Source organism: Micromys minutus (assembly GCF_963924665.1).
Source record: "Micromys minutus genome assembly, chromosome: 2".
Lineage (NCBI taxonomy): Eukaryota > Metazoa > Chordata > Mammalia > Rodentia > Muridae > Micromys > Micromys minutus.
Genome location: NC_137971.1, coordinates 57,762,031 through 57,789,775, shown reverse-complemented (window position 1 = coordinate 57,789,775; position 27,745 = coordinate 57,762,031). Strand labels below are relative to the sequence as shown.

The 27,745-nt window shown below is 51.1% G+C and overlaps 1 protein-coding gene across 1 annotated transcript in view; it reads left to right on the top strand.

The window, feature by feature from the left end:
• Nucleotides 1–3,037: 3,037 nt before the first annotated feature.
• Nucleotides 3,038–27,745, top strand: part of MUC5B (mucin 5B, oligomeric mucus/gel-forming) — a gene marked incomplete at both ends in the record, with an annotated part of 32,289 nt that continues 7,581 nt past the window's right edge. The window contains 31 exon segments of the mRNA XM_080912970.1: nucleotides 3,038–3,107; nucleotides 5,333–5,404; nucleotides 5,801–5,869; nucleotides 6,245–6,506; nucleotides 6,662–6,776; nucleotides 7,641–7,731; nucleotides 7,906–8,012; nucleotides 9,470–9,671; nucleotides 10,141–10,274; nucleotides 10,633–10,748; nucleotides 10,834–10,972; nucleotides 11,214–11,324; nucleotides 11,608–11,677; nucleotides 12,018–12,155; nucleotides 12,507–12,671; nucleotides 12,851–12,945; nucleotides 13,812–13,938; nucleotides 14,186–14,441; nucleotides 14,882–14,937; nucleotides 15,219–15,319; nucleotides 15,552–15,703; nucleotides 16,002–16,140; nucleotides 16,240–16,353; nucleotides 17,100–17,279; nucleotides 17,690–17,929; nucleotides 19,827–19,983; nucleotides 20,349–20,477; nucleotides 20,631–20,775; nucleotides 20,902–20,945; nucleotides 21,023–21,220; nucleotides 21,591–27,563. Of these exon segments, the coding sequence (XP_080769096.1) occupies nucleotides 3,038–3,107; nucleotides 5,333–5,404; nucleotides 5,801–5,869; nucleotides 6,245–6,506; nucleotides 6,662–6,776; nucleotides 7,641–7,731; nucleotides 7,906–8,012; nucleotides 9,470–9,671; nucleotides 10,141–10,274; nucleotides 10,633–10,748; nucleotides 10,834–10,972; nucleotides 11,214–11,324; nucleotides 11,608–11,677; nucleotides 12,018–12,155; nucleotides 12,507–12,671; nucleotides 12,851–12,945; nucleotides 13,812–13,938; nucleotides 14,186–14,441; nucleotides 14,882–14,937; nucleotides 15,219–15,319; nucleotides 15,552–15,703; nucleotides 16,002–16,140; nucleotides 16,240–16,353; nucleotides 17,100–17,279; nucleotides 17,690–17,929; nucleotides 19,827–19,983; nucleotides 20,349–20,477; nucleotides 20,631–20,775; nucleotides 20,902–20,945; nucleotides 21,023–21,220; nucleotides 21,591–27,563 (9,967 nt within the window).

Sequence of the window (27,745 nt, the reverse complement as noted above, 5' to 3'; positions counted from 1 at the left end):
CCAGCTGCTCCCCCCACCCCTGCCAAGCAGGAACAACCACGTCCCTCCTGTCCCTCTCCTCCCTGATCACGGCTTCCAACTCCTTCAACTGTGAAGAGGTAAACTCTGAAGGCTGAGCAAACAGGCTGGGTGGCCGCCACATCCGGGATGTCTCAACAGCTGCGACCCCAGCAGGCCTGTCACCCTCCGTCCGTGGAGATGAGCTCAGTGCCAGGATAAGGACAGGACTTGGGTGGAAGTTTCAGCTCCTCCAGTGTGGCGTGTGAAACTGTTGGGTATCTACTATGTGCTGCCTGTGGGCGCAGATGTCACAGTTTTTTTTTTTTTTTTTTTCTGAGTGAGGATGGGCAGGAGTGGGCAGTGTCACCTGAGCTGGAGGTGGTTGAGGCTCACTGGGCTCAGCTCAGTGAACACAGGGTGCCAGATCCTGGGCAAAGGAGAGAAACTGGTAAGGCAGCTAGCTGTCCAAGTAGTGGAACTCTTCAGAGGTGGGGGACTACAGGATTCTCCTTCTGTGATGAGCTTATCAGTGAACTGAGTGCAACTGAACACCAGCTGTATTCAGTTGGGCTCACAGCCCAGTCTGTGAGCGGTTAGGAAAACCACGGAGAGCAGGGTGCAGTAGAGGCCTAGGTAAGCCACAGCTGGTAACACAGACCATCTAGGAAGGGTACATAGCTCACTCTTCCAACCATCCCTATGTCCTTCAGCAGCACCGTTTAGCAGAGGAACTGGGCATAAAAAAAGAACATCTCAGACCTGAAGATCCTGGTGGGAAGTTATAGAACAAAAGTCTGATGTGCTGATACTAGACCCAGCCCAGGGTAGCACCAGGTCCCTAGGTAGGAGCTGTAGGCCCCACCCTAGGCCATGCTAGACACATGCACTGGGCATTAAAGAAACTGCAGACAAGGGTGAAAAAGCAGTGTCAGTCTGGCAACAAGTCTTAGTACCACCCAGAAACACCCGGGGGGCATCTGCCATGCCATAGAAAGTGTGAGCAGACTTTTGATATCAACATTGAGATAAAGTCTGAATAGTGTCTTTTTGTCCACCAGACTCTATCAGGGGCCGCATCTCAGCAGCACGCACAGCTGCCCTCTTTAACCTCTAGAGCATTCTATCTTGCCAGCAGACACTGTGTCCCCATTAAAGACAGACACTACTCTCTGGCATCCCATCCCACTTTCTATGGATCTGAGACGTGGGATCCTGCAGGATTATTCCTTTTGAAACCAGGATCCTCAAGGCCCACTCATGTCGTGATGGACAGTAAAATGTCCTCTTTTTAAGTCTGTATGCTTATCAGGCTGTGGTGGTGCATGCATTTAATCTCAGCACTTAGGAGGCAGAGGCAGGCGAATCTCCAAGTTCAAGGCCAGCCTGGTCTATACAACGAGTTCTGGAACAGCCAGGGCTACACAGAAAAACCCTGAGTAGAGAGGGGAAAGGTCTGTGTGCTCATCCACTATAGGGACAGGCACTGTTTGCCCAGCCATTGTCTTATGTCGGACGCCTGGGGTATTCCTGTTTTAGCAACATGGGTGGAGCCACCAGATCAGGGGTGCCTGTCATTGTTTTCTCCTTTTCTGGCAAATTTGCCTTAGAATCATTAGGCCATATAGCAGTTCTATTTTTAATTTAAGGAAGTGTCAGGCTGTTCCCTAGCAGTGGTCCCACTCGGCTGCGCACTAATTGAGCGGGGTTCCCGCCTCCCCATGTCCTCACGGGCGCCTCCTGTGTTCTGTTGTTTGACAGCAGCCGACCTCTTGGTTCTGAAACAGTTCAAAGGCTTTTCACATAGACTTTTCCCGTTTCCATCCCATCTCTAGGAATTTAGCCTCAGAAAGAGAAGTAAAGGGGTAGTCAGAGAAGGGTTTCCATGACACTTGAAGTCGCCTGAACACTATACCAGTCCCTGACATGGCCAACCCCTACGAACTTTCAGAGGAGGTTTCTTGTGCACTCCTGGTGGCTATCACAGAAGAAATGTGTTCTGCATGCATCTAACAGGAAAGAGAAACTTAGACTCTGTAGCAGCATAGAAATAGTGTTGGTAGATATGTTCATGGTCCAGGAACTGTCTCCCCACAACCTTCGTGAAACCTAACCAACACAATTAAGAGAGCTGAGCCCCTGGTACTCCCATTCAGATTGGGTCACCAGACTCCCAGTTATTCCCTTGCCCCATTGTCCCCCAGTTTGGGTTTACAAGTTTCAGAGCTGAGGCCTGAGGCAGGTTCGGGGCCCTTGGGACCCTTGGCCATTTCCTTTGTCAAGGCCCAGAGTTAATAAGCTGACCCTGGGAAGAGGTGGAGTCCCACCAGAGAGGCTTGTGGCCTGCCTTGGCCAAAGCCAGTACTGGGCCTTATTTTCTTCGTGCTCTTGAGCTCTGCAGCAGACAGGAACCCAGAGACTCATTCTTCCTCAGATTCTGTGAGGGTTCTCCTCACCCACAGACCCCCCCAAAACTACACAGAACAGGGACTCTGCCAGATCCATGGCTATCTGGAACGTAATCAGAATTCCTGAGCCCCCATTTTTGGAGCTGAAGCATGAGCCTTGAGGAGTGATACCACCCTCACAGACTTGTTAATTCTTTGGGGACCCCAGATGCTCAGCTTCCTGAGCAAACACAAGCCAAGGTTGTTTCCCCTTTGACCCTGGTCCTCGTAGTGTCTAGTTTCTCAGAGGAGCTGACACAGTGCCAAATACCCACCCCATAGGCCCAGGGCTTCGAATCCAGCTCCACTCTCAAGCTTCCCTACCATGTTCACTCCCTCCCAGTTCTCAGAAGCCACAAGGGGTGGGAGCACTCTGTCTGGTGGCACAGTGAAGCAAATCCTTCCTTCTCCATGGCCTCTTCCTGCCATGGCCCCTCCCCAAGAGCAAACACACGTGGCTGTGCAGGGAGTAGACAGTGCCTTACATGGCCAGGGAAATGGGCTCTGGGCCAAAGCCTTCGGCTACATAAGTCCAGGCCCCCAGGGAGCAATTGTCTCAGTCCCTCCTGCCTGCCCTCTGTACTGCCCCCAGGATGGGCAGCAGGATCTGGAGCTGGACTCTGGTCTGGGCCTCTGTGGCCTTGCTCATGGTGTGGCCAGCAGGTAAGGCCCAAGTCCCTTGCCCTCTCAAAACCATCTTCCCAGAGAGATGACCTCTACCTAGGGATTTCTCTTGCTGAGATGACAGCCATCTCCCACTGTCCCCAACATCATGGTCCCAGGTCTTGCAGCTCTCTGGGTTCTGGATTCTATGTCTCACACTCTAGCAATGCCAGAAGCCTAAGGACTTGGCTTTGATGGAGGTATCTGGAAGAGGTTAGGTCCTCGAAGCCTCCAGGTATGAATCCCAGGGAAAGCCCCACAACAGTCTTGGCTTTGGAAATTATCACGAATGGGAGGAGACAAATGTGAGGACCACAAAAGTATTTCTGAGTCTGGGGGCCTGTCTCAGAATTAGCAGAGACAGAGACTTCTAGTTAGGACAGGTCCTTCGCTTCACTGCTGGGGTCACAGGTAGCAAGGTGATCTTCACAGAGGCTGGAGAAGATGAAGTAGATTCTTCTTTCAGATATTATGGCTGGAGCCAGAACAGACTAAGAAGATGCCCAGAGCTGTAGTCTGAACTATAGCCGAGTCAGGTGGGCGATGTGACCGTGTCAGCTGAGCTGTTTTCCTTGCCTCTTTGCTCTGGAGAAAGCTGAGATACTAAGACTTGAGAGGTGTTTCTCACAGGGCTCAGCAGTAAGCAAGCAGGACTAGCCTGAAGCCCCAAGTACCATGATCTCCCCAGGCTCCACATCCTAGATTAGGAGTCTGAGCAGGAAGGAACCTCAGCTCCAAGCTTCCTATATCTGTGAAAGAAGACAATGAATGTCTGTGTGTGTGTGTGTGGGGGGGGATCTCCAAACCCATTCTTTTAGAGCCCGAGAAGCCATGGTCGTTTCTCTTGCTTCTAGGGCTATCTGATGGCTGCTGACTGCTCCCCTGGGCAATATCCCTCCATAACAGACTTTCCCTGTGTCAGGTCCTGTCCATCAGATTGCTGAGCCTACCTGCTGAACAGCCACCCCTCCTTCCCAACTAACTTTACTTGTAAAGGGCAAATTAAGCCCTGGGTTGCAGAAATGTTCTTTTGTGTCAACTGGTGGTGGTGGTGGTGGTGGTGGTGGGGTCTTCACTTAGAGGTTGATTTAGTTCTTGTCTGGGTGGGTAACCCAGACCAAGATGTTTTGTGAGTGTGTGTGTGTGGGGGGGGTGTATGTGTGTGTAGTGGGTAGCTGAGAACTCTCTGGCCAAGTGGAGACTGAGGGATTCCAGTCTGAGGGGGACTGGCATAGTGCAGGAGGCTTGGGATGGGGGTATTCTTATCCACGGGGCCCTCCAGAAGATGGTAGAGGACAGGCTGGGTCGAGCACACTTGGGAGAGGGGTCAAGGATGGAAGGATGGACAGAGGGAGTGTCCGTGCTTCTGGGAAATGCAGTCAAGCGGGGCCCTTGAGGAAGGATTAATGCACAGCACGGTCCCTGCGGTTTCCAAAGGTCAGCTGGACACGCTGGGAAAATCAAACAGGAAACCGCGCTGCCTGTGGCACTGGAGCAAGTAGCCATGTGAGTGCGCGCCTGGGGTACACGGCCCCTTACAACGTGCTGCTAGCCTTAAGGAGCCACGAGGCTCTGGAAGCTTGACATGTGGAGGTTGAAGCTGTCTCTAGCAGTCTAGTCTCTTGCCTCCTGGGCTTCTAGCAGTCAGGTTGTGGAGGTGGCCTTGCCCAGAGGCAGTGGACAGTTCATGCCATTGAGAGTGGACATCCTGCACCAAGAACTGAACTCCTCATGCTACCTGGCCTGACTCACAGATCCAGTCTGGGGCTGCCTTTGAGTCTTAGGTTTCTTTCTGTTATGGCACTTTTGGAAACTGCTTGTTTTGTGTTCTCCCTAACAAAGCCAGCCTTTGTCTTCCAATGGCTTCAAGCCACCTCCCAATAGATGATCACAGTTCTGATATTAATACTGTTTCCTGATTTGCTTTTTTTGAACCACTGGGACCATCTTCCATAACACTGGCAAGACAAGGTGCCAGTACAGGGGTAAGGTCTGGCCTACAGGGACCCAAACTGCTCAGGACAACTGGTTTTGATGATGTTCACTGACTGAAAGATACTATAGCTTATGGGGCTGGGGATACCAGGCCCAAGTCTGTTTAGGTTTCTATAGATTACAGGACGGTCTTGGCCTGCAGCCAGAGCTAGCCCATGTGCCTCACACTAAGCTACAGAAGCTGCCCTGGCTGATAACTTCTTTTGGACTTGTGTTCCTCTTTCCTGCAGAAAGCCAGGGCCAGGCAGAGCTGAGCTCAGAACACCCAGAACTCACTGGAGACAGTCAGAAAGTGAATAGTGGTACGTAACTCAGGTTTTGGGTTGGGGATGGGAGGGGCAGCAGTGATTTGGGTATAGCTCAGGTAGGATAGACCACTAGTCTTCCCACAGCCATTCATCAAATTGAAACTCTTAACTAGTCAATTCTGCCTGAAGGCAGTTCTGGGCACCCACACACAGATGAGAGTGCCCAGAAACGGAAGAGGTCCCGGGCAGACAGGAGAGGGTATCAGTGTGTTTGTGTGTGTGTGTGTGGGGGGGTGTGTGTGTGTGTCCAGAAATGACAAGTAGAAATTGGATATCCTGGAACCAACCTGTTAGTTCTGGGCTTCCTGATTTTCTTGGGGGTGGGCACTGGACAGGGTGGGTAAGATAGCCTCAGCGACACCTCTGTATGACCTTGTATTCCTTCTGCAGCCCCCACATCCTCATCCACGCGGCATGTCACCTTTATCCCACCTATCACTGTCCTCCCTACCATGAGTGGTAAGTGGACAATTCGTACTGCCAGCCAGGCTAAGGAATCGGGCTGGGGATGTGGTAGGAAAGGGAGAGATTGCCAGTCTGGTTGAAGCTGACCTAGGGTGAGGCTCTTGAGTAGAGTCTGGAACTTTCCCTGAGAACATCTGTTGACCACCCTGGGGGCATCTGACCTACAGCAAATGAAAGGGCCTAGGGATGGATCTGGGTTTTTGGGGGTTTTACTCGAGCAGCTGAGAGAGTGGGACAGAGCAGAGTTGACTTACATAGCCACGGAGCCTTCCCTGCTCTGAAGATATTACTTTGACCCTAAGAGGTTGTCCCTTGGGTAACTAGGCATGGATTGGTGACATTCACTGGTTCCATCTGGTTTCCCTGTAGCCTTATACCTGGCACACAATGGGAGAGTGTGCAGCACGTGGGGTGACTTCCATTATAAGACCTTCGACGGTGACGTGTTCCGCTTCCCTGGTCTCTGTAACTATGTCTTCTCTTCACACTGTGGGGCTACCTACGAGGACTTCAACATCCAACTGCGTCGAGGTCTTGAGGGTTCCAGGCCCATGGTCACTTATGTGTTTCTTAGGGCCCAGGGGCTGGTGATTGAGCTGTCCAATGGCTCTGTCCTGGTGAATGGACATCGGTGAGCTGGGCCTTGGGAAGGAGCACATTCAAGCCTGGCCTTTAGACCTCAGTTTGTCCCCACTTGGTGCTCTGGGGAGGGATCAGGATAAGAGTGTGTGGGGAGGACAGCCCCTGCTTATACCTGCTGAAGGAAGACCAGAACTTTCTGCACAGGGAGGAGCTGCCCTATAGCCGTGCAGGTCTTCTGATGGAGAAGACCAGTGGCTATGTGAAGATCAGCATCCGGCTAGTTCTCACCTTCTTGTGGAATGAAGAAGACAGTGTCCTGGTGAGGACATTTGTCCAGCTCCCTACAGCCCCCCATAACACTACAGCTCCCTACAGTGCCCCATAATCCTACAGCTCCCTACAGCCCTCCATAGTCCTACAGCTTCCTACAGTCCCATAATTCTACAGCTCCCTACAGCCCTCCACAATCCTACAGCTCCCTACAGCCCTCCATAGTCCTACAGCTCCCTACAGCCTCCCATAATCCTACAGCTCCCTACAGCACTCCATAGTCCTACAGCTTCCTACAGTCCTATAATCCTACAGCTTCCTACAGCCCTCCATAGTCCTACAGCTTCCTACAGTCCTATAATCCTACAGCTTCCTACAGCCCTCCATAGTCCTACAGCTTCCTAAAGCCCTCCATAATCCTACAGCTCCCTACAGCCCTCCATAATCCTACAGCTTCCTACAGTCCCATAATTCTACAGCTCCCTACAGCCCCCCATAATCCTACAGCTCCCTACAGCCACCATAATCCTACACAGATCTTAAACAAACCCTTGCCATCTCACATAGCTCATCTCAGTACTAAAGACCTCCCAGAGCCTTCCATGGTCTCCTACAGCTCCCCTTTCCCCTCTAGAACCCCTACAGTCTTCATAGACCCCAGAAGTTCCACCACAGATTTCACACAGTCCCAGTGACTCATGGCTTCCTGCAGTCTCCCCTATCCTCACAATTCACCCCTAGCCCCCTAAAGCTTTCCCACAGACCTTATAGTTCCTGGACCTATTATAGGGACCCCCAAAATATTAGGGGAATATCCTCTCTGGTTCCCTGGGTGAGTGGGGTGGGTAGCTGCCAGGCAGGTTCTGAAGCCAGAGCAGAAGCCCTGAGGCTGAAGCTGCTGTCTCACCCTCAGCTGGAGCTGGACTCCAAATATACCAACCAGACGTGTGGGCTGTGTGGTGACTTCAACGGGCTTGCAGCTGTCAACGAGTTCTACACCCACAGTGAGTGTCCCTGAGTCTTCAGGGTAGGTGGTCCTAGGGGATAGAGAATCAACAAAGTCCGGGAGGGGCCTGGGGGGGCTGGGATTGTAGACTTGGAGGAGTGAAGTGTGTGTGTGTTTTCCAGGTGGACCCCTGATAAGCACACCTCCTGACTGTGAGTCTTTTCTCATGTAGACACTAAGCTGACCCCTATCCAGTTTGGAAACCTGCAGAAGCTGGATGGTCCCACAGAGCAGTGCCAGGAAGTTCTACCCTCAGCTGTCAACAACTGCACAGATAAGGTGAGCAACTTGATCATGCCACAATCCCCAAATCTGGGGACAGGGCAAAGTTGATATAAGACCAAGCACGGCCTGGCCAAAGACTGAGGAACATCCTTGGGTGCCCAGATGGGAAGGGCTTTTCAGTTCCTGAACAATTGGAATGGCAAGCTCTCAGGAGGCTGCTGTTTGGGCCTGAGAGGGGTAGACCAGGGTGGTTCTCCTCAGTGGGTCCAAATGGATCACATTTTTGATGGACAGTCACAACTCATCCACCAGGGTGCACCTAATATCTTTGTGTAGGTGATGTGTGTGGGGGATATATGTGCCCACCACCATACAAAGGACACTTAAGAAGCCTCACTTGTGAGCAGGGAGGACTCATCCTTTGGATGGGAGTCCATAATCCCTAGAGCTGGTAAATACCCAAGTCTTCCCTAACTTGTGAAGTAAGGAAGAATGTTGTCTTGTCCTGGGAAGCTTGGCCCCCCACTGGCTTATCTAAGGGTAGGAAGTCACTCAATAGAAACACTGAGTCTATGGAAGCCACCATATAAAGTGGGTGTTATCTTTATCCCCTTCTCTTTTGAGTTACCATACAAGGATGCCCTCTGTATTCTCCTGGATGCACAAGGCACAAGTTAGCATGTCTTGGAATCCTGGAGTAGGAGGTGGGAGAAACAGAGAGCCCTGGGTCATTCCCTCAGAGCCACATAGAGCTCTGTATCCAGACATAGCAAGTTCAGAGTTTGAGTAGAATAATGTATAAGGATAATAGAAGGATAGATGGATGGATGGATGGATGGATGGATGGATGGATGGATGGATGGATGGATGGATGGATGGGTAGATGGGTGGATGGGTGGATGGATGGATGGATGGGTGGATGGATGGGTAGATGGGTGGATGGGTGGATGAATGGATGGATGGATGGATGGATGGATGGATGGATGGATGGGTAGATGGGTAGATGGGTGGGTGGATGGATGGATGGATGGATGAATGAATGGGATGGGTAGATGAGTGGGTGGGTGGATGAATGGATGGTTGGGTGGGTGAATGGATGGATGGATGGACAGATGGATAAAGTAGGTGATGGATGGATGGGCAGATGAATGATGAATGATAGATAGATAGATAGATAGATAGATAGATAGATAGATAGATAGCAGATATATGGTGGCTGGATGATGAATGGACGGAGGAATGATGGACTCAACAGATAAATGGATTTATGGGTAGAAAAAAACCTTCAAGGAAGAGGGGCTTCCTGTCCTGACCTTGGAGGGGCATGGTGCCCATTACAAATGTCATGACAAATAAATAGAATATCCAATAAAAATCAACCAATACTATATTCATGTATGAAACTATCAAAGAACAAATTTAATCAATAAAAAAAATTAAAAAAACAACCAAGTGTCATGACAATCCTGCTCGAGGGTCAGAAGTTCAGAAGGTCTCTCTATGTTCTCCAGGAGGACATCTGCCGTGACATCCTGCTTGGCCCTGCCTTTGCCGAGTGCATCACCTTGGTAGATGTCAACATGTACTTGGATGCCTGTGTCCAGGACCTGTGTCGCTGCCCCACTTGCCCGTGTGCCACTTTTGCTGAATATTCCCGCCAGTGTGCCCATGCAGGGGGCCACCCAAAGAACTGGAGGCATTCTGATCTCTGCAGTAAGTACCCTCACTAGAGGATAGTCCAAGGTCTTACTTAAGGCCAGTCTTGAGCCTAGAACATGGCTGGGAAGACAAGGTAGAGAGAACCACTTAAGGGCCACCAAGAGAGGGTGAATGTCAGGGAGAAAGGAGACAGTGGATAGAGTTGAGGGAAAGAGTCTATGCCTGAAGGCTCAGGCTGACCTGTTGGTCCTAGAGGGGATACCCAGCTATGTCCCTGAGCACAGTAATAAGATATGGCTCCAGAACCTCAGGGTGGAGTCTTCTGGAGAACAGTGGCCTCAGGTGATGTGCATAGAGAAGGCTGTATAAGAGGTGCTGGGTCCCTGCTTTTGTGCCTACTGCTTTATTCAGGAGATGGCTTTCTGGGACCTCAGTATACACGAGAGCAAGCAGTGAGCATGACTCCCACCTGGCTGAAGTGATCAGGATTCACTTCTCCTGAGTCAAGTGCTATCTCTTTCAGGCTGGACATGCCCTTTCAACATGGAATACCAAGAGTGCAGTTCACCCTGTGTGGATACCTGCTCCAACCCCCAGCGCTCTCAACTCTGCGAGGACCACTGCATGGATGGCTGCTTCTGTCCCCCAGGCAGGCCCTGTGCCCTTTGTCCCCACCTCCAAGGCCACCTTTGGGTTATAGTCTCTAGTGTTTGACCCTGGCATCAACTGACCCCCTCTACTCCTAAGGGTAATTGGCCCTACTAGAGGTTGCATCCTATAGCTAAGTACAGAATGGAAACGAGTCATTAGTAAGAGAGAGATCTGTTGGTCTGTTTCCAGAGAATAGATATCTTGGGTCCCTGAGATCAGGTAGGGAAACTGAGGCCCAGAGGAGCTTATCCCCATCAGTTCATGCTGGGGCAGCATTCTAGAGTAGGGGCCCTTCCCCATGCCTAGGGCTGGGAATGTATTGGAGTATGGGAGGCATCTGTGTTCACTGCCCCTTCCACCAGGAACTGTGCTGGATGATGTCAGACATTCGGGCTGCCTGCCCCTGGAGCAGTGCCATTGTACCCATGGTGGCCACATTTATGCCCCTGGAGAGTCCTTCAACACCAGCTGTAGCTCCTGGTAAGCTTAACAGCCTTCATGGAGACATGTGGGGGTGAGGCTTGCTTCTTTCCTGTACCCCTTCTGCTCATGGACTTTCCCACAGCACCTGCTTCGGGGGACTATGGCAGTGTCAGGACCTGCCATGCCCCGGCACCTGCTCTGTGCAAGGCGGATCCCACATCTTCACCTTCGATGAGAAACTCTACAGTGTACATGGGGACTGCAGCTACATCCTGACCAAGGTATGGCCATAATCTGGCCCATAGATATCGACTAGGGTCCTGTTGATGATCAAGAGCAGGGGTAAAGGGCATGGTGAATCTTTGTGCTGACAAGGGCATCCCAGACACCATGACAAGATGCCTATGAAAAACCGGGGTACCTAAGAATACTTCTAGAACCCTTCCAGAACCTTCTAGAACCTTGAGGGGTTGTGCCTAAGGGAATTCTACATTTAACCATACATTTTGGGTCTCTTGACAGAAATGTGCAGATAGCAGCTTCACTGTGCTGGTCGATCTTCGGAAGTGTGGAATGACGGACACCGAGAACTGCCTCAAAGCAGTGACGCTTAGCCTCAATAGTGGGGACATGGTGAGGACTGGGACTCTGACAACCATCACATTCTGGGTAGTGAACAACAGAGGTAGGGAAGTCCATGCAGTAGCAACAGATTAAAGGGAGGCCTCCACTCCCTCTCTAAGCCTGCAAGATAGGAGCAGCCGCCACCTAGAGAGAGACCCTAAAACCTCCTGCTAGGGCAGGTCTGAGCTCCTTTTTTGGCTCTGTCACTGGATGAAGGGAGGATTCCATCCGAATTCTTTCTGTAAGTGGCCAGATGGGCCCTGCAGGTACTGACTGTTCCACCACATACCAGGTTATCCGGATCCAGGCCAACGGTGCTGTGTTCCTGAACTCCATCTTTACTCAGCTGCCCTTGTCAGCAGGTGTGTGGCTCCCTGAACAGCAAGCCAGGGCTGTCACCTTCAGTGGGCAGTCAGCTTTCAGCACTGGGTGGAGTCTAGCTCCTGCTGAGCTCTTTGTGGCTCTTTGTCAGCTCCAGTGTTTCCCATGGGATGACAAGTTGCTATCCCTGTTCTGTGGGAATCCTATGTCTAGCAACACTGCCCATGCCTTATCAAGGGTAGTTGGCAATCATTGGTACCCCATACACATTTGGGAACTTTGGGCATGGGATTTTCTTAGGTGCTCCACCTCCTGTCCCAGCCTGCACTGTCCTATCTGGTGGGCCAGTTCCCAGTATGACAAGCATCTCTCCCCTTACAGGCAACATCACCATCTTCAGGCCGTCATCCTTCTTCACTATAGTACAGGCGGGCATGGGGCTACAGCTTCAAGTGCAGCTGGTGCCCCTCATGCAGGTGTTTGTCAGGCTGGACCCCTCTTACCAAGGCCAGATGTGTGGTGAGGCACCAATGGGCTTGACTGTAGGGCTGTGGGGGTGGGACTGTTGGGGTTGGGTCTGCCCTAGGTCTAGGTTGTGAAGTGAGATCAGAAAGATGGTTGGGAAGCATTGGCTCTAGGGCTTCGTGGAAACCCCAGTCCCACCCGGCACACCTGACATCTAATGGTAACCTGTGGAGTGGCCTGGGAGAAATGTCAGCTGTGTTGCCCTGATTGGGTTAGCCCTGATAGGAGTTCATCATAGGGGGTGCTCTGGAACCCAAACACTAAGCAGGGACTGTCTTCTCAGTCTTCTTTTATCAAAGTTTAGCGGGATGAACAACCCACTGACCACCTGACCCTGGTCTCTAGGTCTATGTGGAAACTTCAACCAGAACCAGGCTGATGACTTCACAGCCCTCAGTGGGGTGGTGGAAGGCACAGGAGCAGCTTTCTCCAACACCTGGAAGACTCAAGCCTCCTGCCCCAACTCCAAAAACACCTATGAGGACCCCTGTTCATACAGCGTGGAGAACGGTAACCACCCTCTCCAGCCATTGGCCACTCTGACAGCTCCTGACCTCTGGGCCACAGGAACCCCCGGGGAAGGGCTCAGAGAACCCCCATGTAGACAGGAAGGGATGAAGGGTTAAGTTTACAGATGGGGAAGCTCTGGGAAGCAGGTGAGGGGCAGCCCACGTTTCTCCCTCTCCTAGAGAACTTCGCTCGGGAGTGGTGCTCGATGCTCACTGAAAGTTCAGGAGTTTTCTCGGCCTGCCATGCAACTGTTAGCCCCGTGCCCTTCTACTCGGTGAGACCATGATCTGCTGGCCTTGGGTGGGGCTAGGTATGAAAGCCCTTGGGGGCTGGACTCCCAAGACCCAACCACCACTACCTACTTTGGTGTATATTTCTTGGGGCAGTTAAAAGATTCACCAACTGAGGACCTAAAATAGAAAGTTCTGAGGCTCAGAAGAGTCCTTCATGGTCTTAGTGTGTGTCCAACTTCCCTCTTGCAAAGATGGCAGGGGATAGAGCAGGGTGATCACATGTAGCCCCTGTATCCACAGGCTTCCCCTTAAAGGCTTCTTTCTATGTTGGGTCCCATTCACGTGGGACAGAGCACTCTAGAGCACCTTGTGGGGGGTAAGGACACATTAGCCCTAAACAGCACTTTAAAGTCCTAAACTTTAGTATGTAACTCCACCCCCAAGAGTGGGTCTCCAGATAACCCACTTCCATCACACCTTGCTGGACACTCCCTCCTGAGCCAAACTGGCTTTTGCCTCAGTATTTTCTGTTCATCCCATCCAGGTTCTCTATGTGAAGCCTGACTAGAATGACACCTCAGATACAAGTTGACCCTGCCCTTCCCCAAGGTCCCTGCCTTAGGCTTCATGCCTTCCAGCTTCTATGCCCAGATCCCAGGTCTGGCCTCTATTCTGGCCTCTATTCTGGCCACTTTGCGCTGTGGCCTCTGCCTCTGTCCCTAATGCTAAGCCCAAGCCACCCCTCCAAGACACTGCTTGCCCAAGTCCCTTATGGGGTAACACCTGCTGGGAAGCCCCAGGTCCAGGCCCTGACCAGGGTTTGGCTGATGCTGATAGGAAAGTTTAATGAACAGCAAGGGAACCTAGGAGACAGAGGTATCTGACTCCTTGACATCCTGCTCCCCAGAACTGCTTGTTTGACACATGCAACTGTGAAAACAGTGAAGACTGCATGTGTGCGGCCCTGTCTTCCTATGTATTTGCCTGTGCTGCCAAAGGCGTGCTGCTCAGTGGCTGGAGGAGCAAAGTCTGCTGTGAGTATGCTGTGGGCCACCGAGGCTTTGCCACAGGTCATACATCCCCATGCCAACCACCTGGATCCTGCCACTCTGGCACAGGGGACACTCAGGACCCTTGGCAGCAGTAGCTATTAGTCCCCTGTTCCATGCCTGCTGCGTGCCATCCTGTTGTGTCAACAATGGTGTTGGTCTGAGGCAGAAAAGAACAAGGCTGGGCCAGTTCCCCAGTCATTGATCTCTCTGTCCCCTGTTCTTCCTATAGACAAGTACACGAACAACTGTCCCCAAACCAAGGACTACTTCTATTCAGTGAGTACTTGCCAGCCTACCTGCCGCTCTCTGAATGAGGCCGACGTCACCTGCAGCATCCCCTTTGTGCCCGTGGATGGCTGTACCTGCCCTGAAGGCACCTTCCTAAATGACAAGGACCACTGTGTGCCAGTTGAAGAGTGCCCCTGCTACTTCCATGGAGTTGTGGTGGCTCCCGGAGAGGTTGTTATGGACAATGGTGTGGTGTGGTAAGGAAGACTGTCCTCACACCCTTCCACATCCTCATGAGTTTGTGTCAGAGGGGTCTTTAGCTGCTGGCCTTTCTATACATGAAAGTTTGTGTGGCCTTCTCACCAAGGGTTTCAGGATATAATTGGGGCATGTTGGGTATTGGGGGTACCATTCAGACCACTGTGCCCTTAATGGCCTAACTTTTCCCACTTGATCCTGATTCTTAAAGGTGCTACCAATCTCCTAGTATTAACACAGGCTGGTGACTGAACCTTTAGTGTATGGGAATATGGGGTTCAGGGTCTTCCCGAGGATCCCCAGCAGCAGGCACCCTCTTAGCCTTGGGAGGAAGCAAGAAGTCCCATGAAAGCCCAGACCTTGGTGGAGTATGGGAGGTACTGGGGTTAAGATGTAAGAGACACTGGTCCCAGAGCAGGGGTTCTATTGTCTCTCATAGCTCGTGTACAAATGGGAGGTTGACCTGCCTGGGAGCCCTGATGCAGAGGAGCACAGGTAACATTCCACCTTGACCAGCCTGAACTCGGCCATGAATAATGTGCCAAGATGCTCTAGGGAAGGCAGGTCTGTGTGTCTTCCAGCAGTGTGGCCATAGAGCTCTTGGGGTTTGTGGGCTCTATCTTACTGGGAAGGTCCACATAGCCTGGATGCTTCAGAAGAGTGCAGGCATGCATGACCCTAGCTTGCAACCATCTTAGCAGTAAGACAGGGTTGAGAGACTGTAGGGGCCAGGAGTGTCCTACCTTAGGCCTCTCTCACATGCTTGTCCTCTGCAGAGTGCCAGGCACCTATGGTATACCTGGATTGTAACAATGCCTCAGTGGGTGACCATGGGGCTGAATGCCTCAGAAGCTGCCACACACTGGATGTGGATTGTGTGAGTCCTCTCGGTTCCAATGCCAACCCTTATCTACCATCTTCATGTGCGGGAAGAGTGGGAGGGGGAAATATCACTGGGTAGCCAATGACTTTGGGTCTTGCTGACTCTAAATGGTCTCCTCCTGAACATTCCCAGGACAGGGTTTATTTGCTTGGTGTCCTGGAAGCCTAATAGGGATAAGGGAACAGGCTGTTGTTTCAGTCCCTGACCAGCCAACTTGTGCCTACAGTTCAGCACACAGTGTGTCTCAGGCTGTGTGTGTCCCTCGGGGCTGGTAGCAGATGGGAATGGTGGCTGTGTTGCTGAGGAGGACTGCCCCTGTGTACACAACGAGGCCACATATAAACCTGGGGAGATCATCCGGGTAGACTGCAATAACTGGTAAGTCTTGGGACCCTCAGAGAGGGTCAAGAGGTATCTACAGGGAGACTGGTGTGAGAAAACCTTGGTGTTTTAGGGGCCTCAGCATTTGTCTTGGGGCCAAGGTTGCAAGCTCACAGGACCCTATTCTGTAAAGGAAAGGCTGTTTAGCCTAGGGTGGTTGGAAACATACCCACACATGACCAAAGCTTGATGTACACTGAGCTGAATTCCCCAAGTGAAGTGACTTGCTAGCACAGGACCAGGACAGCCAGTCTCAGGGGACAATTCCTGTCAGCAATGATCTTTCTTTTCCCAGCACCTGCAGGAACCGCCGGTGGGAATGCACCAACCAGCCCTGCATGGGTGCCTGTGTGGCCTATGGGGATGGCCACTTTGTTACCTTTGATGGTGAACGCTACATTTTTGAAGGCAGCTGCGAGTATACCTTGGCTCAAGTGTGTAGTCCTTGGCCCTTCCCAATGGATCACCCTTCCCTAACCTTCCCACCACTTATTTTGGGGCTGTGACCAGAGCCTCATCTCTTCTTTTCTTAGGACTACTGCAGAGGCAACACCAGTACTGATGGGACCTTCCGTATTGTCACTGAGAATGTCCCTTGTGGGACCACAGGAACCACCTGCTCCAAGGCCATCAAGATCTTTGTGGAGGTTGGTACATTTGTAGCCATTGAGAACTGCCTCCTTCCCTCTGCAGCTCTATTCCTGCTTCTCCAACCAGAAAGTATTTCAAGGACAGGATAATACAGAGACCCAAACCTGAGACTTATAACAGGTTTCCACCATCTTCCATTCTTGGACCAGAGCTAGATCAAGGCTAGCAAGATCTTGGTTCCTACGGGTCAGGAGGATCCTTCTTGCCTTTCTGAGCTAGAGGCTCTAAGAGTCCTTGGTGTGTGGCAGCATCGCTCCAGTCTGTCTCTGACTAATCATGACCTATTCTGGGTCTATATGTCTCTGGCCATGATAAGAGAGACACCGGGCTTAGGGGACACACAAGTAATTCCAGACAGCCACCTCAAGATCTTCCAATTGGTCTTTTTCTAGTAGTGTTGTTTTCAAGTCCTTGGAATTATATGTATTTGGGAAAGATATAACCAGTACCTCACATCTGGCTGAGGAAAGTCAGATTTCACAGAGCAGAAAGCAGAGCAGCCGGCTTGGGATGCACCCCCTTCAGAGTGAAGGAAGGTAGCATCAGGTGGTCTGAGGTGGGCAGGGATGGTGTAAGACAGCACTGCACACGGGAGCCTTCGGGGATCTGCAGGTATGGGCTTGACATTCTCCACCCCTCACTCAGTAAGTCTTCACCTGCTGAGGTGTCCTCTGAGGGTAGTGGGCAAGCTCTTCATCTTCCAGCTCCCTGAAACCGTTGTCCTGTGCTTCTCTGTCTACAGAGCTACGAATTGATCCTTCATGAGGGGAACTTTAAGGTGGTAGAGCGAGGGCCAAGTGGGGACCCGCCATACAAGATCAGATACATGGGCATCTTCCTGGTCATTGAGATCCGCAGTGGGATAGTCGTGTCCTGGGACAGAAAGACCAGTGTGTTTGTCCGGCTGCAGCAGCATTATAAGGCAAGTGTGGCCACCAGGCATCCTGCTTCTAGGCTCAGCTCCAACAGGTCTAAGTTTGGAAGCTGACAAGGCTACTGAGGGCTGATCCACATTGTAAAGCCTTAGCCACTGAGGCCACTCACAATACCAGGTTCCAAGAGGGATGAGATAAGATTGCAATGAGTAATGGGTGTATTGGAATCATGATTCGTTACCTAGCCCTGCCCACAGGCCTGTGCAGAGACTGTCTTCTATAGAGACTTTGTGTAATTCACCAAACTGGCCCAGGACCCACCTCCTATACAACATTCATTTGGAAGTTCACTGGCTGCAACCCAGGGGAAATGGGTTCTCCCTATGTTATACTCCCAAGCCAGGTTTTGTGCCACCTCAGTTAACTGTCTAAGGATTCTCTCTCCTCGTGTCTACAGGGCAGGGTCTGTGGTCTCTGTGGGAACTTTGACGATAACGCCATCAATGACTTCACCACACGAAGCCAGTCTGTGGTGGGTGACGTGCTGGAGTTTGGAAATAGCTGGAAGTTCTCCCCATCCTGCCCAGATGCCCCAGTTCCCAAGGACCCCTGCATTGCCAACCCTTACCGCAAGTCCTGGGCCCAGAAAAAATGCAGCATCATCAACAGTGCAACTTTCGCTGCCTGCCACTCTCAGGTAGGGCCTTGGTTCACTTGCTTCTTCCTGGTAGGACTTGAGTCTTGCTGGACTAGGCACATAGCAGGTTCTTGAGGACTATCCTGATCCAGTCAGAGCACATGGCTCTGAGTTTTCAAGTTCTAGGTCAAAATATCCCACAAGATGAGTGGGCCTTCATGCATATATCCCCCATTGTGGAGTCATCATTGTTTTGGGACCAGTCCTTAACTACAGTCATCATCCTTAACATACAGTCCTTAACTACAGAAAGTGTTCATGGATCACGGGCAGCCATTGCTGCTCACCTGTGCTGAGCACCTTAGGTCACCACACCAACCTTGTGAGCAGGTGGACAGGGGTCCCTCTGGTTATCACGCACTCCATTTCTTGGTTCACTGTGGCCTGAACAGGCTAACTTGGAGGTGCTCTTGGTGGCAAAAGCAAGAACTTGAGTTCATTCTGGGGTCTTTCAGTTGGCACAGTGTAGGTGGTAGGCATTTTCCTCTACAGAATTAGAAGTTAACTACATGCCCCACAGCTGTGCCAATCTGAAGGTTAAAAAACGCTGGATAGTTACCACCTACTACCTCAGTGGTTCTCAACCTGTAGGTTGTGACCCCTTTGGGAGTCGCATAACAGATATTGTGCATACCAGACATTTTCATTACAATGTATAACAAGCAAACTTACAGCTGTGATGCAGCAATGGAATAATGTGGTTGGGGCTACTACACCCTGTGGAAATGTATTTCAGGGTCATGGCATTAGGAAAGTTGAGAAACAATGCACTACTTCCTTGGGCATATTTACAGGGGTCTGGAAGGTGGTGATCTCTGGGAATCAATTCATTCAAATGGATGAGGGATAACATTTGCTGTCTCGCAGTGATTCTCCACAGGAGAGGAAGGAGGATGGTCAGGGAGGAGCTCACACCAAAAAGCAAACCAGGGAGCCATCAGAGGTCATGGGCATAGCAGTCCAGGGAATGAGTCAGCTCTGGGAAGGCAGACAGGATGGAGGCCAGTGCACTGGGGACAGAAGTGAGATCACAGTGTAGTGCCCTGTGTATGACTACATCAAGTAAAAGGACCCACAGAGCATTAGTGAAGATGTACAGGTGCACAGGTGCCCTGGCACTCCTGTGTGTGAAGGAAAGCAGGTGTGAACATGGGGCAGACACAGGCAGGCAGGTGTATGGGTAAATATGCAGGTAGGCACACAGGCTGGCAGACGGGTAGGTGAATATTTGTGCAGGAACACAGCAGTGTACAGGCGAACATCTGTGCAAACAGATGGATGGGTGCATGTGTGGGCAGGAGGGAACATGCACGGGTCAACAGACAGGCAGATGTACAAGTGGTTAGGAGGGTAGCTAACACGTGGACAGGTGTGCAAGTTCACAGGTGGGCAGGTGCACTGGCATACATCCAGGCATGTGCATGTGTGGAAAGCTATACAGCTTTACAGGTGTGCAGGCGTTGTACAGGCAGGTGGGCATGTAGGTGTTCAGGTAGACATATAAGCAGGTGACAAGCAGCCAAACAGATAGGTTTACCATATGTATACATATACAGACAGGTATACCTAGACAAAAAGGTATACTCATTCAGGTATTCAGGTCGGTGTACAAGCTGTCAGGTGAGCAGCTGCAGGAGCACAGGCATGTGGGCACACAATGGCAGGTTTTGGGTATGCAGGTGTGCGAGTACATAACTATACCAGTAAGTCAGAAAGGTGTTGTTGGACCTTTCCCATTTGGAACAGTCTGATAGCAACCACAGTACCAGATCAGGATTTCCATAAGTGTGGGTTTGAACTATGGCTAACTCTATACTCTTCCTCTCATTCGGCTGTCTTGTGATCTGGGTGGACATTGTTGTCCTCCCTGAGTGGCACTTTGGCCCCTCTATTTCAGGTTGACTCTACAAAATACTATGAAGCTTGTGTGCATGATGTGTGTGCCTGTGACTCAGGGGGTGACTGCGAGTGTTTCTGCACTGCTGTGGCCGCCTATGCCCAGGCCTGCCGTGATGTGGGTGTGTGCTTGTCCTGGAGGACACCAGACATCTGCCGTGAGTGGGGCTCTGTTTATGGTATTGAAGGGTGGGACTGGGGGTGAAGTGGGTGTCAGCCTCTATACCTCCCTTATGGCTTAGATTCTGGCCATCTGAGATGTGAGTGCGTGTGTGTGTGTGTGTGTGTGTGTGTGTGTGTGTGTACATTTACACGTGTGTTTGTACATGTGTCTATATATATACATACACACACATACATGTGTGGCTCGTTGATACCTGACAGGTGATAGTTCAGGCTGGGGCCTCTGGGATCTGGGTAGGGAATGAACCAAAGGAAGCTATCTGCCTAGCTCAAGGCCTGTGTATCTGGGTACAGCCCAGCATGAGGCCTAGCACAGCTCAGCTCTGCCCTCCTTGCTCAGCTCTTTTCTGTGACTACTACAACCCTCATGGAGAATGTGAGTGGCATTATCAGCCCTGTGGAGCCCCCTGTCTGAAGACATGCCGGAACCCAGCTGGACACTGCCTTGTTGACCTGCCAGGCCTAGAAGGTGAGGGTGGAACTTTCTGGCCCATAACCCATGCATGGTACCTTTAGGGAAGACCCAATGTACTAAGGGTTCTCTGCCACTATTGAAGGCTGGGCAAATGAATATATGCTTTGGAGGATAGAAAGTCAAATGATAAACCCCTGAATGCTCTAGGCTGCTACCCGCAGTGTCCACCCAGCCAGCCCTTCTTCAGTGAGGACCAGATGAAGTGTGTGGCCCAGTGTGGCTGCTATGACGATGATGGAAAATACCATGACATTGGCACACAGGTCCCTACAGCTGAGAACTGCCAGAGCTGGTGAGAAAAAACCCAGGGAAGAAAGAGGGGAGAGACCCAAGGCTATTGGGAGAGGTCAGGGAGGGCGAAAGTATGTGTTAGTTAGGGGTTGCCCACAGACCATTAGAGCCCCTGTCTTCCCTCCAGTCTCTGCACCCCTGATGGCCTCCAGTGTGTTTACAACCTGACAGGTAAGGAAAGGCTGTGGGTTTGGGGTTGAAGGAAGGCTGGAGCGTGAGTAAGCTAAACCATCGTATATAATACCCAGCCTGCACGTGCACCTATGAGGGCCGGACCTACAACTACAATGATGTTGTCTACAACACCACGGATGGTCTAGGTGCCTGCTTAGTAGCTATCTGCAAAGACAATGGAACGATAACACGCACAACTGAAAAATGTCCTGAAGTCCCAACTACTACACCATTCACATTCACCACCACCCTGGCATCCCTTGCCACAAATGGTAAGTCAACACCAGGTTTTCTGGGAGCCCCTGGACTCTAAACTATTCTGTTAATCCAGGGAGAGGCCTGACCACATCTGGGATAAGGGAAGTTTTCAAACTCCAGCTGCAGCTCTGCCTGGTATCCATGACCTCACCTCGTTCTTTCTGGTCCCTAAGACTTTTCAACACAACTAGTAGAGCTGCCACAAGAGACCAAAAAAGTCCCTAGGTTCCATTGGTCTTTGCTCGGTGAGCTCTCTCCATACTAGCTGGCAGGTCCTGAATTCAGGTCAGGAATGGTCCTAACTTTTGTAAAGGGGTAGGGCCCTCTGTTTCTGCACTCTGAGGTCAGAGAACTTGAGCAGGGACTTTTATCACTTTTGCACAGGCTCGGCTCCTACTGCATCTACTGTGTGTGTCCATGAGGTCTGCCACTGGTCCATTTGGTATGATGAGAGTCATCCAGAGGCTGGCATGTCAGGTGGGGACTTTGAAACATTTGAAAACCTGAGAACAAAAGGGCACCAGCTGTGTCAAGCCCCTGTTGCCATTGAATGCCGTGCAGTGAAGTTTCCCAGCATGGACTTAGAGAAGCTGGGACAGAAGGTAAACTGTGACACATCCTCGGGGCTGAGATGCTCCAACAGTGAACAGAGCCCCCCACTGTGCCACAATTATGAGATGAGGGTTCTATGTTGTGATTATGTGCCCTGTGGCTCCTCTCTGACCACGGGTGTAAGTACCACACGCTACCAACCTGACATCAGAACAAAGCCCTCCCTGAATACACTTACCACTCATACAGCATCCTTGGAATCACACTCTTGGACCACAGAATACAAAGAGACATCACTGGACAAAACCCACAGCTCAAGGGAAACAACACCCTTTACCTCAAAAAGCAGACCTACTTCACCTCCTATGTTCTCTAGAAATTCAGTCTCACAAACCAACGCTACATGGACTACAACAGTGAGACAAACCAATGACAACACAACAACGCTCAGCTCCAAGACAACAGTAGAATCAACTTCACAGACAAGGTCAACTTCACAGACAAGGTCCACTTCAAAACCAAGCACAGAGACAAGGACAGTCAGCAGCACTGAGACCTCTTCCACCACCTGCCAACCACAATGCCAGTGGACAGGGTGGATTGATGTAGACTACCCTACCTCTAGCAGTACTGGAGGAGATATAGAAACATATGAGAATATCAGGGCCAGTGGACAAAATATCTGTGAGAAGCCTCAGGACATCAGGTGTGTGGCACAGAACTACCCCGAATTGAGCTTGGACAAGTTGCAACAGAAAGTGAAGTGTGATGTCAACTTTGGTCTGGTGTGCTACAACAAGGACCAGGAAGACACTTTCCCAATGTGCTTCAACTACATGATCAAGGTGCTCTGTTGTAGTGTTAGCCACTGCCAGGGACCTGCCACCACTGCGGGGTCGGCCCCAACAACAGGAACTACCACCTCCACCTTGTCCTCTAAGCCTTATCCTGACACTAGTACATTTGAGGCCTGGTCTCCCTCGGGCTCGACCACCATCTACCCTTCAGAGATGCCCAACCCTGAGACCCTGACTACAAGCGTGTCATCAGCAACCACCACTCCTTTCACCATCACCTCCCTGACCACTCCTGGACCCTCCAATACTCCTCATGGAACCATTACCACAAACCCAGCCACACCTGCCTCTGTGACAAGAACAGTTACTGAGACCCTGTCCTCAAGGCCCCATACCAAGACCACCTCAGAGCTCCCTGGACTGTCCTCAGTCAGTTCCACAGCAGGACCTGGCACACAGACTGGGTCCCCTTTAAGACTCAGCACAGAGACACAGACAGTCAGCAGCCCTGAGACCTCCTCCACCACCTGCCAACCACAATGCCAGTGGACAGGGTGGATTGATGTAGACTACCCTACCTCTAGCAGTACTGGAGGAGATATAGAAACATATGAGAATATCAGGGCCAGTGGACAAAATATCTGTGAGAAGCCTCAGGACATCAGGTGTGTGGCCCAGAACTACCCCGAATTGAGCTTGGACAAGTTGCAACAGAAAGTGAAGTGTGATGTCAACTTTGGTCTGGTGTGCTACAACAGGGACCAGGAAGACACTTTCCCAATGTGCTTCAACTACATGATCAAGGTGCTCTGTTGTAGTGTTAGCCACTGCCAGGGACCTGCCACCACTGCGGGGTCGGCCCCAACAACAGGAACTACCACTACCTCCAGTTCCAGGACATCCATACACACTTCCTGGCCGGTGTCCAGCATGCCTACCAGCACCAGCACCACAGAGTCAATTTCTTCCCCTGGAAAAACCACAATCCTTACCACAGCTTCTTCTACAGCCACACCCACACCCAGGATGACTCAAACCTTATCCTTGCTAACCACTGGTCTCTCCTCAGCTCTTACAACCACAGGAACCACTTCCAAAGGCTGTAAATCTCAATGCAGCTGGACAGATTGGCTGGACAGTGACAAACCCCAGCCTGGCCAGTTTGGAGGAGACATTGAGACCTACTATCATATTCAAAACAAGACAGGTATTGAGATATGCAAGAAACCTGTGGACATTGAGTGTGAAGCTGTCCTCTTCCCGAACATGTCCTTCCAGCAGCTAGGCCAGGAGGTGGTTTGCAGTGTGGATTTTGGACTCATCTGTAGAAACAGCAAGCAAGCCGACAATGAAACTTGTTTCAACTACCACATTCGTGTTCTCTGCTGTGAGGAAGATATCAGCTGTATCAGCACACCTGGATCACTGTCTACCACCTCCACCTCAACATCTGGATTTTCCAGCACAGTCTCCCTGTCCACCAGCAAGTGGCCATCAGAGGAGCCAAAATTCTCAACTTCACTCACAACTCAAAGTAGATCCTCTGCCCTTCTGACAGAGAAGACTGTTTCCATCAGTACAACTAGGACTGCTGGAAGTTTCTCTGTCTCTAGTCTCTCTACCCTTTCAACCTCTCCCACCAGCCTTCTCCAAACCTCAAAAGAACCACACCCAGGTAAATCAAGCACAAGTTCATGGACAACCTCCTCCAGTGTTCCAAGTACCGCTAAGCTGACCACAACTACTAGAACAAACACCACATTGTGGAATGGCCTCCCTTCTAGTACCTCAACCGTGGCCACCAGATCCATCCAACCCATTTCTACCACAATGACAACAAAGAACCCTCAAACACTGATCACCAATGACATTTCCAAAAGCAACTTTATTTTGTCTAGTAGGCCCCATATCACCACAACATCTTCAGCCACAGCAACAAGTGAGGGTCTGGTCGGCAAGTCACACTTCTCTACCTCCCTGACCACTCCTGGACCCTCCAATACTCCTCATGGAACCACTACCACAAACCCAGCCACACCTGCCTCTATGACAAGAGCAGTTACTGAGACCCTGTCCTCAAAGCCATATGCCAAGACCACCTCAGAGCTCCCTGGACTGTCCTCAGTCAGTTCTACAGCAGGACCTGGCACACAGACTGGGTACCTTTCAAGACTCAGCACAGAGACACAGACAGTCAGCAGCCCTGAGACCTCTTCCACCACCTGCCAACCACAATGCCAGTGGACAGGGTGGATTGATGTAGACTACCCTACCTCTAGCAGTACTGGAGGAGATATAGAAACATATGAGAATATCAGGGCCAGTGGACAAAATATCTGTGAGCAGCCTCAGGACATCAGGTGTATGGCCCAGAACTTCCCCGAAGTGAGCTTGGACAAGTTGAAACAGAAAGTGAAGTGTGATGTCAACTTTGGTCTGGTGTGCTACAACAGGGACCAGGAAGGCACTTTCCCAATGTGCTACAACTACATGATCAAGGTGCTCTGTTGTAGTGTTAGCCACTGCCAGGGACCTGCCACCACTGCGGGGTCGGCCCCAACAACAGGAACTACCACCTCCACCTTGTCCTCTAAGCCTTATCCTGACACTAGTACATTTGAGGCCTGGTCTCCCTCGGGCTCGACCACCATCTACCCTTCAGAGATGCCCAACCCTGAGACCCTGACTACAAGCGTGTCATCAGCAACCACCACTCCTTTCACCATCACCTCCCTGACCACTCCTGGACCCTCCAATACTCCTCATGGAACCACTACCACAAACCCAGCCACACCTGCCTCTATGACAAGAACAGTTACCGAGACCCTGTCCTCAAAGCCATATGCCAAGACCACCTCAGAGTTCCCTGGACTGTCCTCAGTCAGTTCCACAGCAGGACCTGGCACACAGACTGGGTCCCCTTTAAGACTCAGCACAGAGACACAGACAGTCAGCAGCCCTGAGACCTCCTCCACCACCTGCCAACCACAATGCCAGTGGACAGGGTGGATTGATGTAGACTACCCTACCTCTAGCAGTACTGGAGGAGATATAGAAACATATGAGAATATCAGGGCCAGTGGACAAAATATCTGTGAGAAGCCTCAGGACATCAGGTGTATGGCCCAGAACTTCCCCGAAGTGAGCTTGGACAAGTTGAAACAGAAAGTGAAGTGTGATGTCAACTTTGGTCTGGTGTGCTACAACAGGGACCAGGAAGGCACTTTCCCAATGTGCTACAACTACATGATCAAGGTGCTCTGTTGTAGTGTTAGCCACTGCCAGGGACCTGCCACCACTGCGGGGTCGGCCCCAACAATGGGAAGTACCACCACTGCAGGGTCAGGCCCAGTGACTAGATCAGCAACTACTGCCACTCAGACCCTGAGTTCTAAGCATCTTCCCAGCACTAGTCTGACTGTGGCCAGTACTTACTCAGCCTCCACTACAGTAGCAACAAGCATCTCAAAAGGTCTAACAGGCTCCAACCAGGCAGCCACGCTTGTTTCATCCTATGGCACAAGTCCCTCACATGTTTCAAGCATCAAGGAAACCACTAGCCCAGGAACAGTCTCCTCAATCCATACAACACCAAAGATCTTGCCTCAGACATTCCAGTCAACGCCTGGCTTGACAACACAACAAACCTTGTCAACTGGAATCTGGACAAGTATACTTACAGGTACATCTGATACTGTCTCATCAAAATCTCTGTCCACCAGCCTAGAGTTGACTACAGGCAACAAAGAGCTGTCCACCAGTATACCAATGACATATACCCTACCAGTAACTGTGACTAATGCCACGACCCCCCAGGGCACAACACTATGCCAGCCCAAGTGTAAGTGGACTGAATGGTTCGATGTGGACTCACCAACCTCGGGGGTTGGAAAAGGGGACTTGGAGACCTATGAAAACATCAGGGCCTCTGGTAAGAAGATATGCCAAGCACCAGAGAAAATTGAGTGTAGGGCAGAGAACTACCCTGCAGTGAGCATTGATAAGGTTGGCCAAGTAGTAAGTTGCAATCTGGAGATGGGGCTGGTCTGCAAAAATGAGGACCAGACAGATGATTTCAAAATGTGCTTCAACTACAATATTCGTGTGCTTTGCTGTGATGACTACAGTCACTGTCCTCATACTACTTACAGCACCATCAAGCCAACCCCCCTGTGGTCTACGCATACTCCCTTGGTCCCTTTCACAACCTCAGTGTCCTCGAACACTGAGTCCACCTTTCGGACTAACCATCCCTCCAGCTCTTCAGTGCCAAGCACCCAGGCATCCACGTGGTCTACATATCTTGACTCAGGCTGTGCACCTCGCTGCAAATGGACAGAGTGGTTTGATGCAGACTTCCCTAACCCTGGCCCCAGAGGTGGGGACTTTGAGGTTTATGCAGTGTTTCGTGAGGTTGGCTTTATCTTCTGTGATCATCCCAAGGACATCCAGTGCCGTTCAGAGAAGGAACCAGACAGGCCCCTGGAAACTCTAGAGCAGGTAGTCCAGTGTGATGTACGATTCGGGCTGATATGCAAAAATATCAACCAATCGGGACCTTTGCAATATTGTGACAATTACCACGTGCGTCTCCTCTGCTGTGACAACTATAGTCACTGTAGCACGCCATCTCTGGCCACCACATCCACTGTTCCCTCTTCCTCTCTCCTGTCCTCTACTCACACTCCCTCCACTTTGAATACCACAACTTCTATACCTGGGTCCTCTAGTTCCAGCGTGCCCTATTCCTCTTCCCTGGCAACAAGTCACACCTCTGCAACGTTGACCACCCAGACTTCACCTATAGCCATTGGCCCCACTGTAACCCCCTCCTCAACCTCAGGGACCCCTCATACTCCCGAAGTTTCCACCAGCAGCCAGGTGACCTTCGGTGTGTCTACTGCTTCTTCCTCAGTCTTCAGTACCCCCAGGCCTACTGTCTTTTCCAGCCAAGCATTTTCCCCATCACCTTGTTTCTGTCGGGCATTTGGACAGCTGTTTTTACCTGGTGAGTAGAAAAGCCCATGTTCTCCCTACCCCATGTGCCTTGTCAGTTTTCGGAGCTATGAGCCCTCTTGTGTATGCCAAGTTCAGCCCATGCCCTTTGAACAAGATTCCCTCTCTCTCAGGCTACCCTTCATGCCCTATGTCTCCCCTTGCCTCTTCAGTTGGGTGTTGCTATTCTTTCTT